We start from the raw sequence: 15,365 nt of genomic DNA on the forward strand, positions 1-15,365 counted from the left end.
TATGGCAGGTGCTAGATGAAGTGAATACAGTTAGTAGAAGAGCAAACTGAGGCACTAGATTTAACTCACTTGCCAAAATGCACATAACTGGAAAGTCTCAGAAGTAGGATTGGAGGCCAGGGAATCAACGCAGCCTATGCCCTAACCCCATTGCATTCTACTGCCTCATATGAAACTTTGCACTGAGTGAAGACTCGACAAGTATGGGACACAGCTATAGTGATCGGTAACATGTCTGTATCACATAAACTCAGATTATATAGAACTGAACACTCATGCCAAAGAATGCACAATACCTGGGACATAAGTGCAGAAGCTCTCCTTCGACAATGCAGGCTTCTTTCTCGGTAAGTTCAGGGCAATCCTTTCCATCTCCAAGAGCAACGTGCTTCACATCGCGGCTCCTGCTCCTAAATCCTGGTGAGAGACTCCCTGAATGACAGGTCTTAGAGCAGGGGCTCCAGGAAGACCACTCAGTGGTTTCACAGTCTTTCGGCATGATGCAGGACTGGACAGTCAAAGGGAAGGAATCTTGCATGCAAAGGCTGAAGGAATAGAAACAGAAAACAGCAGACCATGGGCTAAGAGAGTGCAATCACATTATGAAGCACCTAGTCTGGATTAAAAGCAAACAAACAAACCTGAAACCTGGGTTTTTCAAGTTTTAATGATAAGCTCTAAAGTAAGAGAAAAAAAATTTTTTTTAATGTTAGAGGCATCATGATAAACCTATTGAAGATCTTACATGTTAAGAATGAACACTGGATTTCATCTGAAACTGTGAAGTTACAATGTTTCACTCTCACAAGACACATAAGTAAGATGAGTCTATCGTGTACCTTGTCCAAAGCATCCTCCGAAATAATGGAGGTTCTTCTCATGTGCCTGCACTTTCTGACACAGCCTACAGTTCCTCTTTATTCAGTGGTTCCTCAGTGTCAGATACTGCACTGTGCTTCACAGGCATTTTCTTACAACAGTCTCATGAGTTTACCTGTTTTTACGTCCATTTGTAGATGAGAAAACTTAAGGTCAGGAAGGCTAAATCATTTGTGTAAGGTCACAGAAAAGTAAATGTAAGCTTTTGATTATTAATCGGTCCATTCTTTTACATACTGGTCTATTAAAAATAAACAAACGTGGCATTATGTTTCCCCATATTGTTAGGCTCTGCACATCAATTTTCTCATCTGCAAAACTGAAGCGCTTTCAAATGCTAACAATGTAATTGGAAAACAGATAAATAAATAAAAAGATATGATAATGTGGTCAACTCAACATAAAATCATTTCCAATGATGAAGAGAAAAACTAATGAGGCAGTGATAGACCACACAGGAAAGCTGGGGTAAAGATAGGGGGGCAATTCTAAAACGGATGGACATCTGAAACACACTTTAAAAAATCAATGGGAACTTCTCAGGCACAGAAAGAAGACTTAAAATTAAGTCAAATAAGTAGCATATTTGAAGCCTTGAGGTAAAATTTGTGGGCATAGGAACCAGTGGTATGCTAGAACTGGATATACTATTCAACAAGGACCAACTGTAAAATTTCCAGAATTTTGCAAGCCAGTTGATTTCATGTAACTAGCTTAAACTTAGCCATGGTCAGAGTAGTTACACTACAGAAATCAGCAAATGCTACAGATCAAGCCCCCTACCCTACTCTGAACCTTCACCCACTAGAACTGGTGCTCAAATATTCAAAAGCACACCAATGGGAGAAAGTAAAAGCCATAATGGACACATTTAGGGCACATAAAATTCAAAGAGAAAAGTGGACAAATATTAGGAATGTAGTTATGTAAAAAGTATGTCTGGAAAAGCTTCATGTCATGGACTAAGGACTTTGGATTTAATTGAGTATTAAATAATTTTAAGTGGAGGAAGTCAGATTCATGTAGGAAGATAATAATAATTCAAGTATTAATTGACATTCGTTTCTTTTTCACCTTGTTAGTATTTCCCTTCTTCAGTCAAAGACATCCATTACTTCAAATGAAAGAAAAGCATAATTTTGACAGGAATGTAAATCAAAGAAAGGGTTCAAACACTGTTCAAACACTGACTTTCAAAACTGGGCCTATGAGACCTGGTGGAACAACAGCTACAGACAGAGTTTGGCAACGGCTACTTTGTATGTATTTAAAAAGAGATAAGTATTAAAATGTTTCCAAATTTCTGACTTGGAAAAATAGTGAAAATTAAGGGAGCCAATAGAAGAAGGCAATGGCACCCCACTCCAGTACTCTTGCCTGGAAAATCCCATGGACGGAGGAGCCTGGTGGGCTGCAGTCCATGGGGTCGCTAAGAGTCGGACACGACTGAGCGACTTCACTTTCACTTTTCACTTTCCTGCATTGGAGAAGGAAACGGCAACCCACTCCAGTGTTCTTGCCTGGAGAATCCCAGGGACGGGGGAGCCTGGTGGGCTGCCGTCTATGGGGTCGCACAGAGTCGGACACGACTGAAGCGACTTAGCAGCAGTAGCAGCAGCAAGGGAGCCACTAAAGAAATAGATTATAGAAGATGGTGCAGGGGAGAATAATATATGTTTATATTCAGCCAGATCAATGAGTAAACTATGATGAAATTTCAGTACAGATGTCCTTCATGAAGGGCACGAGGTGGCACTAGTAGTAAAGAACCCCCCCACCCCCCGCCACTGCAGGAGATCTAAGAGACATGGGTTTGATCTCTGGGTGGGCAAGATTCCCTGGAGGAGGGCATGGCAACCCACTCCAGTATTGTTGCCTGGAGAATCCCATGGACAGAGGAGCCTGGCAGGTTACAGTCCATGGGGTAGCAAAGAGTCGGACATGACTGAAGCAACTTAGCAAGCATGCTTGCATGCATCCTTCATGAAACCACAGAGAGTTAGTATGGTTTTCAAATTTCACAATGATATAAATTTTTGGTACAATATTTTTTAGTCTATTCAGATCATATGATCCCCTTCAAAATGAAAAGAGCAATGTATACCTCATTATCATTACTCACTTCAATTAGATATATGGGGGTCTTGGGATTGAGAGAAAATAGGAAGAATCTTTGTTGAAAATTTCCCACCTAAATCATAATGTACCATCTTTGCACAATGGGGAGAATGGAAGGAAGGACCACCTCTTTTAAACTTATGACACAACAGAAAGCTGTTGATTAACAAGTTTCTAGGTTTTGACTTTTCAGAAAACATAATTGGCTGAGTCATGTCCTGACACAAATTCATACATTGAAGTCCTAACCTTCAATACCTCAGAATGTAACTGTACTTGAAGACAGAGTCTTTAAAGCAGTAATTAAGTTAAAATGTGGTCATGAGGGTAGGCCCTAATCCAGTATGACTGGTGTCCTTATAAGAAAAGATTAGGGCACAGACACAAACAAAAACAAAAAAAAAGGGGAAGAGTATAAGACATGGAAAGAAGATAACCTTCTACAAGCCAAGGAGAGAGTCTTAGAAGAAGTCAGTCCTCCTGACACCTGATCCACCCTCCAGAATTGTGACCATATAAATATCTGTTGTTTAAGTTACAGTCTATGGTATTTTGTTAAGGTAGCCCTAGTAAATGGATTTAATAAAGTTTTTAAATGTGTGTATACTTTAAAAGTTTTAATTTCCAAAGTTGATTTTCTTCTTCTTTTCATAATGAAGATCCCACACTATACAGTTCTTTGTCTACAGAAGTAGTGGTTTGGTCCTTACCATTTATCAGTTGTCATTCTCATCCTCCCTGAACGAACTTTTCCTATTGGACCAGAAGAAGGGGTAAGACCCCAACAGTACAAGCATTTGCATGGAGTTGGATGAATTAATCAAGGGGTTTTGTAATTCTGAAACCAGCTTCTAATTCTTGGAATTAGGATGGGCATATGTTTTAAGGATTTCATATTTACTATTTTAATGTTATAAGTTAATAGCAATATTTAATATTATTTTTACCAACTTACCTCCTTTATTGAAAAGAGTAATCATAAAAGGTACCACATAAAGCCCTGGCCTAACATAATCAGTGAGATTAGTTCTTTTTCTGAAATAGTGGATTAAGCAGTAAACGGTCTATCAGAAATATCTGTATCCTGAATTCTGTATCAAAATACATTTGCATGACCTTAGTCTCAAGGCTACTTAGATTCATTATCTATGGAAAAAAGAATAATAAAATGTGATCTGCTTACCCTGTCCGGAGTTATAGTGTTAATATCTTTCAGCCCAAGTAGAGTCACCTTACAAACTAAAGCCCCAAACAAAGGTTATTGTCTATACAAAAATAAGACTCAATTCTTTCACAGAAGGTGATATGCTTTTTAATAAAACAGACATATACTGCTAATTCAGCTTTAAAAAAAAAGACAGAAAAGCCAAGGTAATTAAACCTTCTTGACATTTATAGAGTATGTTGTCATTTGCAAATTACTTCGCAAGTATTCAACTGTAAAGGAAACCTTTGAAACCAAAAATTACTCTAGTTAATATTACTTCCTCTGGAAATGTAAGGAAATCTCTTTACTTACAAAATAAGGACAGAAACACTTTTAAAAACCAACAGAAAATTACCCTCATTTCATTTACACTTCAATTACTACTTTAAGATAATATTAAAGAAGCATTCAGAAAAGCTGAGTAATATAACAAACACCCCCATACTCTGCTAGCAAAAGCTAACATTTAGCTTCAGATTTTGTTAAATAAATGTTTAAAAATTATAAATTCAGGTAAATAACCTATGTCTTTTACAATCTTAGTTCCATCTCTCTTCTTCATACACAGCTACTACCTTGAAATTGATTTCCATTATTCTCTACACATTTTTATATTTTAAGTAGGTATATGTTCAGAAATAACATTTATTGTCTGGTATGTTTTAAAAAATTTTACTTAAATATTTATTTATTGTTCATATTACTCTGGAAATCATTTTTCTCATTTGATATTATGATTTCTACATCCATTTGAAAAATGCAGATATGGCACATTCATTTTTATTAGTGAGCAATATTCCAACAAGAATACAGGGAAATTTATTTATTCATGTTCTTATTAGTATACCTTTTGGTTGTGCTTAATTTCTTTTCCATAGGATTATGTTTTAAACTTTCCTTTGCATGTCTGTATGTTGCTATACATCTGTGAGCAAATTCCCTAGTATTTTTGTCTGAAGTTGGGCCATAAATATTCATGTAAAGCAATATAATAGGTATTGTGATATTTTTCCTTTCCTACATGCTAAAAATTCTTGGTATTATTAGACTTATTTTTTCCCCAAATGTTGAGTAATTGTATTTGTTTTTTCCAGGTTACCACTGAGCAGTATTTATATTTTTCTTGAATCATTAGTGACTACTCAGATTTCTATCTTATGAATTTACCATTCATATTATTTGTGCATTGTGATAGGTAGACTAGTGGTCCCCCAAAGATGTCCATATCCTAATTCCTGAAAGCTGCGAACATGTCTAAGCTGTGAACCTTACCTGCCAACAGAAAATTTGCAGATGCAACTGTTAAAGATATTGAGAGGAAGAGATGATCCTGGATTATTCAGATGGGCCCAATGTAACTATAAAAGAGTCCAAAGGGAGGCAAAGGGGCCAGAGACAGAGAAGCAGATGTGATAATATAATCAGAACCCACGTCTCTTATGTCCTCGTTCATTGGCAGGTGGGTTCTTTACCACTAGCACCACCTGGGAAGCCCCACAGAATCAGAGGCTGGGATAATATAAGGCCATGACCCAAGGAAAGTGAGCAGCCTCTAGAAACAGGAAAAATGCAAGAAAATAGATTCTCCCCTAGAACCTCCAGAGAAAAATAGAATAATACCTTCATTTCAAGATTTCTTAAGGCTTCTGACCTCCAAAACTATAAGTTAGTACATTTACACTGTTTTAAGCCTCTTAGTTTGTTGTAATTTGTTATAGAATCTATAGGAAACTAATACATATTTCTAGTGGGATGACTTTTTCTTAAGATGAAAACTTACACACATTATAGGTGATAAAAGTGAATATATAGAGAGAAATACAAATTCTACATAGTAACCTGTTGTTTCTTTATGCTACAAATAACTTTTCTCGTAATATTATTTTTAATTTGTATACAGTGTTTTTGTGATATGCAATAGTTTGTTTTTTAGTCTTTCCCTTTATAGTTTGTGCCTTTTTTTTTCACCATGTACAAAACTTTTTTTCTCCTATCCCAATGTCATAAGTTACACTCTCATATTTTTCCTTCTAGAGAACTTTTATATTTCTGATTTCCTATTTAGGTCATCACTCAATCTGATATATATTTTCATATGTGGCGTTTTATAGGAAGGAACTCCTATGTTGGAAACATCAACATTAAACTCATTTGTCCTTGTTTAACCTATATAATTCTGTTTTTTCCCTATTTTCAGTATTGTTTTTCTTTCAAAGAGATTTCCTCAATTATCTTTAAACTTTTTAATTAATTTAAACATATTTTACAATCAAATTTTAATGTCCAACATTTTTTTCTTATTTCCTAATTTATTTTAATATTATTTTACTTTTATTTCATGAGTGAAATATTTAATATCTTTGACAATATTATATATAACTTTATTTCTAACTTTAGTGATCCTTTACTCTTATGGAGTAAAATGAAGTACCATAAGCACAGATGGGAAGCTCTTTGATCACAGGCGAGGCTCATTGAAACATTTCTGTTGGCTGATTATGCAGAACTCAGACTACTTTATTGGAGACCATCAAATGTTGGTCTCCATCAGTCTCTACTCTGTAGCTCACATTTTGCCTAAGATAGGACTTCTGCTATCTCTTGCACTATGTGTATAGAGCCAGTCATCAGCTTTATGAAAACTGGTTAGAGAAAGAGTTGTCAGAATACTCACACACTATGGATGGGTTTTCACTTACCCTGCATGCTCAGAGGACAATGTTTCACACTTAAGACTATGTTCTTCAGAGAAGGGAATAATTTTTAGGCATACTGAACATATTTGTCATCAGAGTTGCTTACCACTGCCTATAATTCTTAAACCTTCTAAGAATCTTATATTGGTCAGAGTAGAATAGGCTATATTCTGGTAACACATAAACCCTGGAAACTCTATGACTTAACAAAATAAATGTTCATTTTCCATTCACAAACACTTTAGTCTTTGATGCAGTTTATCAGCCTTCCTAGAAGACTCTCTCCTACCTAAAGACTTGAGAACTCAGTTCATACCCTTCTCCCTCTCTCTCTCTCTCTCTCTCTTTTTAATTTAGCTAGCCACATCTTCGCTGTGGCAGGCAGGACCTTGCATCTTCATTGCGGCATGTGGGTTCTTAGTTGAGGCACCCTGGGTCTTCCAACTGTAGTTGTGGCTGCAAACTCTTAGCTGCAGCTTGTGGGATCTAGTTCCTTGACCAGGGATTGAACCCGGGCCCCATGCACTGGGAGCATGGAGTCTTAGCCACTGGACCCAGGGAAGCCCCTGTATTCATCTTATAAATTCACCATCTAGAATATGTGTCTTCGAAGTTCACCTTTAGGTAGAAAGGTAGAGAGAGCAAGAGGATAGCCCAGAGTGATTTATGATTTTGACCTGTAAATGGCTTATGTTACTCCTGCCCACATTGCATTGGCCAGAGCTCAGTCAGATGGCTCCTGTATAACTGCAAAGAGGACAGTTAAATATCTTTCTGTGTGTGATGGAAGAGGCAAAAATGTGACAGGAAAATGGCTTTGTGTCTGATACAGCTGTGTCAATGTATACTGGTCTGCTTTTGGCAGGTCGTCCAACTGAAGGGGGAGCATTCAGCTTTTTCCACCCTGCTAGGTAAACCACCATGCATCCATCTACTTTCCAGCTTCCCTCATTTGCTGACAATTCATTTAAACTATTATATCATTTTGTATTATATTTCTCCTTGAGAGTTCATGCCTCTTTTATTCCTTTACTGTTATTTAAGTGCGGTTCCAGAATACAGCAGTAATAAATGGTTACGTTCGGTTTGCCGTATTTAACCAAAAACTGAAAAAGTCTTTTGACACAACGCTTTGCAAAAGCCACATAATTATCTATTCAATAAATCAACATATTCCCACAGAGCTAAATCTTCCCTACATGTGGAAAAGCACTGGCTAGAAGTAATTAAAAATGGATGAGTGAAATATTGAATTGTGAAAGAATTTTCATTTCTATTATGCTTGTTCTAAATTATGTAATATTTGTTTATAGCCTTTAGTACTTGCAAAATACACTTTACAGTTAAAAGGTTATTTTTATACAAATACAATTGCAACTAACTAAGAAAGTACTTTAGCAAGCTTAATAAAACTGGGTGCTATTCAAATGTACAGATATTCCAATTATTTAGCAAAAATACTGCTATCCATATGGCAGCAGCTACCCAAATTATAGCATAATAAGCAGAGAACAGTTGCTTCTAGGGCTTACACATTCTAACATAGAGAATGATTTCAAGATCACATTGTGAAAATAACACCAGGGAATAAAATGTGAATGGGAAAATGGAGAGAGAAGAACCAGAACCCAGATAGGCTTGAGAGAATAGATTTGGGAAACCAGATAGAATATAAGCTATTTATTTTTAATGATTTTGTCTCCAAATTGGTTTCATTTTTCTCCCATCAGTCAAACTAATAGGAATAGCTCAGAAAATAAGAATAATAACCTGAAGAAGAAAAACAGGCACATATCAGGTTTATGTGAAATCCCTGGCCACTTCAGAAACTAGACTAAAAGCAAGCTGCCTACTGCCTATATGATTCAATGAGTAAAGACAATTTAAAAAGTTGACTTTTTAAAATTTTGTCTGGAAACCAACTTTGCAAATTTAAGAAATAGTTTAAAATTATCATGAAAATAATTAAGAATTCCTGAGAAATTTTAACTGGAAGATTATGAGTTTCCTTTTCTAAATGCCCTTCCTGGTCACAGTAACCTGAGATAATTTATGTCTTATATGACAAAAGGCATTTATGTTAGGTTAGAATTTATTACTAATGGCAGCCTCTAATTGAGATATATAAATTGTTTTCTTCTAATCCACAATATAGTAAAGCTGAGCTTTTAATATGCCTCTTAATTTCTTACTGTGATTTATATCATTTTAAAGTATTCAATAGATAATAAACCTAAAATCATGCACTAGAGCTAAAATAGCAACATGAAATTCCATTTTAAATACATTGTTCAGTTGCTTCTGTGGGATAGAGAGATTTTTCTACAGATAAAGAGATCAGAACACAGACTGAGATATTACATTCTTGAGAAGAAATATCCTTGAGAGTGATATTATATCAAAAGGGAATGTTTTTAGTATTGTGCTCATTTCCTGTTACCAGAAAACATTATTCAACAGAATTTAAAGTGCAGTATAAGTCTCAGAATAAAATGGATTTTATCTTCTCCAAATTTCTTAGAGTACTAAGAATGATATGTTGGTATATATCTGTGAATGCTTAGAGATGAAAGCAATATCACTAATCTTTGAAGGTCTTAGCTTCTACTTCCAATTTATGGAAAAGAACACTCGTGCCTCAAAAATGTTATGTGATTTTCTAATGGGCAAGAATACAGAGTGGCCAAGACTAAAATTAAATTTCTCTGGCTTTTAAGCCAAAATTATATTTACAGTTGATCCATATGAGAGCTTTTGTTAGAGACTCAAATGTATAAGAACTGAAAGTTGCATTAAAAAAAAAAAAATAGTCTATCTTGACTTCAGGTTTGGAGAACAATCGTAGTTACCTAACTCTGAATTTCTCCTACCACCATTACCCCCCCAAAAATAGTAAGAGTGAAACAAACCACATATTACCATTGTGTTCACCATTACTGGAGAAAGAGAACACACACACATAAAAATACACAAACACACACACACACACCTTTATGTTCAAATCACAAGTAAACAGAAAATATTCTAACAGATTATCCATTGACCCCCTTCAGATGCAATTTACTGGGTGCAGAAAGTAGAGGACAGGTCTTGTAAAAGATTCCATAATAATGATTACAGAGATTATCATACTAAGTGAAGTAAGCTAGACAGATAAAGAAACTAACATTGTTTATATATGGAATCTAAAAAAAAATGATACCATTGAATTTACGTACAAAACAGAAAAATATCCACGTACATAGAAAACAACTTATGGTTGCATGTATGTGTACTAAGTCACTTCAGTCCTGTCCAACTCTTTGTAATTCTGTGGAATGTAGGCCACCAGGCTTCTCTGTTCATGGGATCCTCCAGGTGAGAATACTGGACTGGCTTGCCACACTCTCCTCCAGGGGATCTTCCTGACCCAGGGATTGAACTCACATCTCTTACATCTCCTGCACTGTCAGGCAGATTCTTTACCACTAGCACCACCTGAGAAATTTATCAAAGAGGAAAGGGTTGGGGGAGGGATAAATTAGGAGTTTGGGGTTAACAGACATAAACTAACTATAGATAAAATAGATAACAGAGTTCAGTTCAGTTCAGTCGCTCAGTCGTGTCCAACTCTTTGCAACCCCATGAACCGCAGTACGCCAGGCTTCCCTGTCCATCATCAACTGCCGGACTTTACCCAAACTCATGTCCATCGAGTTGGTGATGCCATCGAGCCATCTCATCTACTGTTCTCCCCTTCTCCTCCTCCCCCAAATCCCTCACAGAATCAGGGTCTTTTCCAATAAATCATTTCTTCACATGAGGTGGCCAAAGTATTGGAGTTTCAGCTTCAGCATCAGTCCTTCCAATGAACACCTAGGACTGATCTCCTTTAGGATGGACTGGTTGGATCTCCTTGCAGTCCAAGGGACTCTCAAGACTCTTCTCCAACACCACAGTTCAAAAGCTTAAATTCTTTGGCACTCAGCTTTCTTCACAGTCCAACTCTCACATCCATACCTGACCACGAAAAAACCATATCCTTGACTAGACAGACCTTTGTTGGCAAAGTGATGTCTCTGCTTTTAAATATGCTATCTAGGTTAGTCATAACTTTCCTTCCAAGGAGTAAGCGTCTTTTAATTTCATGGCTGCAGTCACCATCTGCAGTGATTTTGGAGCCCAAAAAATAAAGTCTGACACTGTTTCCCCATCTGTTTCCCATGAAGTGATGGGACCAGATGCCATGATCTTAGTTTTATGAATGTTGAGCTTTAAGCCAACTTTTTCACTCTTCTCTTTCACTTTCATCAAGAGGCTTTTTAGTTCCTTTTCACTTTCTGCCATAAGGGTGGTGTTATCTGCATATCTGAGGTTATTGATATTTCTCCCGGCAATCTTGATTCCAGCTTGTGCTTCTTCCAGCCCAGTGTTTCTCATGATGTACTCTGCATAGAAGTTAAATAAGCAGGGTGACAATATACAGCCTTGACGAATTCCTTTTCCTATTTGGAACCAGTCTGGCATTCCATGTCCAGTTCTAACTGTTGCTTCCTGACCTGCATATAGTTTCTCAAGAGGCAGGTCAGGTGGCCTGGTATTCCCATCTCTTTCAGAATTTTCTACAGTTTATTGTGATCCACACAGTCAAAGGCTTTGGCATAGTCAAGAAAGCAGAAATAGATGTTTTTCTGGAACTCTCTTGCTTTTTCCATGATCCAGAAGATGCTGGCAATTTCATCTCTGGTTCCTCTGCCTTTTCTAAAACCAGCTTAAACATCTGGAAGTTCATGGTTCACGTATTGCTGAAGCCTGGCTTGGGGAATTTTGAACATTACTTTACTAGCGTGTGAGATGAGTGCAACTGTGAGGTAGTCTGAGTTGCAATTCTTTGGCATTGCCTTTCTTTGGGATTGGAATAAAAACTGACCTTTTCCAGTCCTGTGGCCACTGCTGAGTTTTCCAAATTTGCTGGCATATTGAGTACAGCACTTTCACAGCATCATCTTTCAGGATTTTAAATAGCTCCACTGGAATTCCATCACCTCCACTAGCTTTGTTCATAGTGATGCTTTCTAAGGCCCACTTGACTCCATATTCCAGGATGTCTGGATCTAGGTGAATGATCACACCATCGTGATTATCTTAGTTGTGAAGATCTTTATTGCACAATTCTTCTGTGTATTCTTGCCACCTCTTCTTAATATCTTCTGCTTCTGCTTAGGTCCATACAATTTCTGTCCTTTATTGAGCCCATCTTTGCATGAAATGTTTCCTTGGTATCTCTAATTTTCTTGCAGAGATCTCTAGTCTTTCCCATTCTGTTGTTTTCCTCCATTTCTTTGCACTGATCACTGAAGAAGGCTTTCTTATCTCTCCTTGCTATTCTTTGGATTTCTGCATTCAGATGTTTATATCTTTCCTTTTCTCCTTGGCTTTTCACTTCTCTCCTTTTCACAGCTATTTGTAAGGCCTCCCCAGACAGCCATCTCGCTTTTATCATTTATTTTCCGTGGGAATAGTCTTGACCCCTGTCTCCTTTACAATGTCACAAATCTCCATCCATAGTTCATCAGGCACTCTATCTATCAGATCTAGTCCCTTAAGTCTATTTCTCACTTCCACTGTATAATCATAAGGGATTTGATTTAGGTCATACCTGAATGGTCTAGTGGTTTTCCCTACTTTCTTCAATTTAAGTCTGAATTAGGCAATAAGCAGTTCATGACCTGAGCCACAGTCAGCTCCCAGTCTTGTTCTTGCTGACTGCATAGAGCTTCTCCATCTTTGGCTGCTAAGAATATAATCAATCTGATTTCGGTGTTGACCATCAGATGATGTCCATGTGTAGAGTCTTCTCCTGTGTTGTTGGAAGAGGGTGTTTGCTATGACCAGTGCATTTTCCTGGCAAAACCCTATTAGCCTTTGCCCTGCTTCATTCCATATTCCAAGGCATTGCTGCTGCTGCTGCTAAGTTGCTTCAGTCGTGTCCGACTCTGTGTGACCCCATAGATGGCAGCCCACCAGGCTCCCCCATCCCTGGGATTCTCCAGGCAAGAACATTGGAGTGGGTTGCCATTTCCTCCTCCAATGCATGAAAGGGAAAAGTGAAAGTGAAGTCGCTCAGGAGTGTCCGACTCTTAGCCACCCCATGGACTGCAGCATACCAGGCTCCTCCATCCATGGGATTTTCCAGGCAAGAGTACTGGAGTGGGGTGCCATTGCCTTCTCTGATTCCAAGGCATTAGGGAAATATAAATCAAAATCATAAGATACAACTTCACACCTGTCAGAATGGCTATCATCAAAAAGACAAAGAATAACAAATTTGGCAAGGATGTGGAGAAAAGAGAACACTTGTACACTGTTGATGAGAATATAAGTTGATGCAGTCACTATGGAAAGCAGTAGAGAGGTTCCTCAATAAAGTAAAAGTGGACTACCGTACTAATCTAGCAATTCTAAATCTGTGTGATATATGAAGGTGAAAGTGAAAGTGTTAGCCACTCAATCATATCCGACTCTTTGAAACCCCATGGACTGCAGCCTGCCAGGCTTCTTGGTCCTTGAAATTCTCTAGGGAGTATTTTGCCATTCCCTTCTCCAGGGGGTCTTCCTGACACAGGGATAGAACCTGGGTCTCCCACATTGAGGGAGATATTTTTTACTTTCTGAGCCACCAAGGAAGCCTGTGTATGCATATACTTCCATATATATTACATATTCTATATATAATATAATGTTATACATATAATGGGATATTATTCAGTCATAAAAATGAATAATGAAATCTTGCCATTTGCAGCAATACAGAAGGTCCTTGAAGGCAATATGCTAAAGTGAAATAAGTCAGGCAGAGAAAGACAAATAACATATGATCTCATGTGGAATATACAACAAAACACCAAATTCATCGATACAGAGAACAAATTGGTGGTTGAAGAGATAGGACATGAATGAGGGGAGAGATGGGTAAAGGAAGGTACAAACATCCAGTTTTAAAATAAAGATGGAAATATAATGTACAGCATGGTTACTATAGTTAATAATAACAGTGTATTCAGTATTTGAATGTTGTTAACAGAATAGTTCTTAAAACTTCCCATTACAAGAAAAAATACTTTTATAATTATGTATGGTGATGGATGTTAACTAAAGCTATTGTGACTATTTTGAAATATACAAAGATATTGAATCATTATATTGAATACCTATGTATAACATAATGTTATACATAAAATATATCTCAATATAAAATAAAGGAATCTGTATTATTAAAAATGTTAGTTCTATGTTAATTTATAAATTTAATGTAATCACAATAAAAATTCCAGTGAGCTAACTTTATTGAGCTAGACAAATTGATCACAAATTTTATAAGGAATGATTATCTTTCAAATAAGCCAAGAAATACAAACAAAGAATAGTTATGAGAAATGACTACCCAGAGAGATATTATGTTAGCAAAGACCCTCTAATTAAAATAATGGCAGACCAGTGTTCTTGCCTGGAGAATCCCAGGGACAGGGGAGCCTGGTGGGCTGCTGTCTATGGGGTCACACAGAGTCGGACATGACTGAAGCGACTTAGCAGCAGCAGCAGCAGCTCATAAATAGATAGACAAATAGAATAGAAGCCCAGTAAGAGACCCAACTATGTATAAAAATATAATACATAATAAAGATGGTATCTCAATTATAGGGTCAAAAGGAGACACTTTTTTTTATAAAATAAATAGCACTGGAACACTGGAAAGACTTTGGGGAAAAGATTAAATAAGATCCATTTCCTATACCATATATAAGAACCCAGTGTAAGTTGATCAAAGATTCAAATATAAAAACAAAATTAGTCACACACTAGGAGAAACTGAAAGAGTCAATTCTGGGCAGGTTGATAAGAAGTCCGGGGTCCCCGAGGAGGAGACAGGGCTCCGGAATTCTCGAGGAGGAGGAAAGGACAAATGTTTCTTTCTACATTCCTTAGTAAGGATTATTTAAGAATAATGTATCCTGCTTGAGGACAGGTTTCTCCTTCCTGAAAACCTTCTGATTAGCCCTGTTATCTTAAAATGTTTATTATGGGAGTGGGTCTAGTTAGATCTTTACAACCTTGAGACATTCTTTTGATTTTTTTGTAATAACCAATTAAAAAGTATATAATTCCCTTGCTAAGACTAGGGATTGGGGGCACTCTCCATCCCCCTTCTGATGTCTATGGCAGAAGCTTTCTCTGCCCCTGTTTATACTCTAATAAAACTCTTCTATACAAAAGTTCTTGAGTGATCAAGCCTGGTCCCAAAGCTAAATCTTCTTGGGAGACCACGAATCCAACACCATTCACCGTAAGCTGTCATCTTGGGGGCTCATCTGGGATCTTCAGGACAAGGTAAGAACACTCAGAGCTCTAGACTCTGCTTTCTCAGTAAACACATTTTCTGCTTTAGTTTACTCAGCTGGTAAACACATTTTCTGCTTTAGTTTACT

General features: G+C 37.1%; 1 protein-coding gene across 3 annotated transcripts in view; it reads right to left on the bottom strand.

Moving 5' to 3' along the window:
* THSD7B (thrombospondin type 1 domain containing 7B) overlaps positions 1-15,365 on the bottom strand; it is a 1,246,259-nt gene that overhangs the window by 684,961 nt on the left and 545,933 nt on the right. For all 3 annotated transcript variants that reach the window (XM_044935904.2, XM_025276961.3, XM_045164228.1), the window contains exon 4: positions 297-545. In XM_044935904.2, the coding sequence (XP_044791839.2) occupies positions 297-545 (249 nt within the window). The remainder of the gene's footprint in view (positions 1-296; positions 546-15,365) is intronic.

The sequence above is a fragment of the Bubalus bubalis genome, chromosome 2 (genome assembly GCF_019923935.1).
Source record: "Bubalus bubalis isolate 160015118507 breed Murrah chromosome 2, NDDB_SH_1, whole genome shotgun sequence".
NCBI lineage: Eukaryota > Metazoa > Chordata > Mammalia > Artiodactyla > Bovidae > Bubalus > Bubalus bubalis.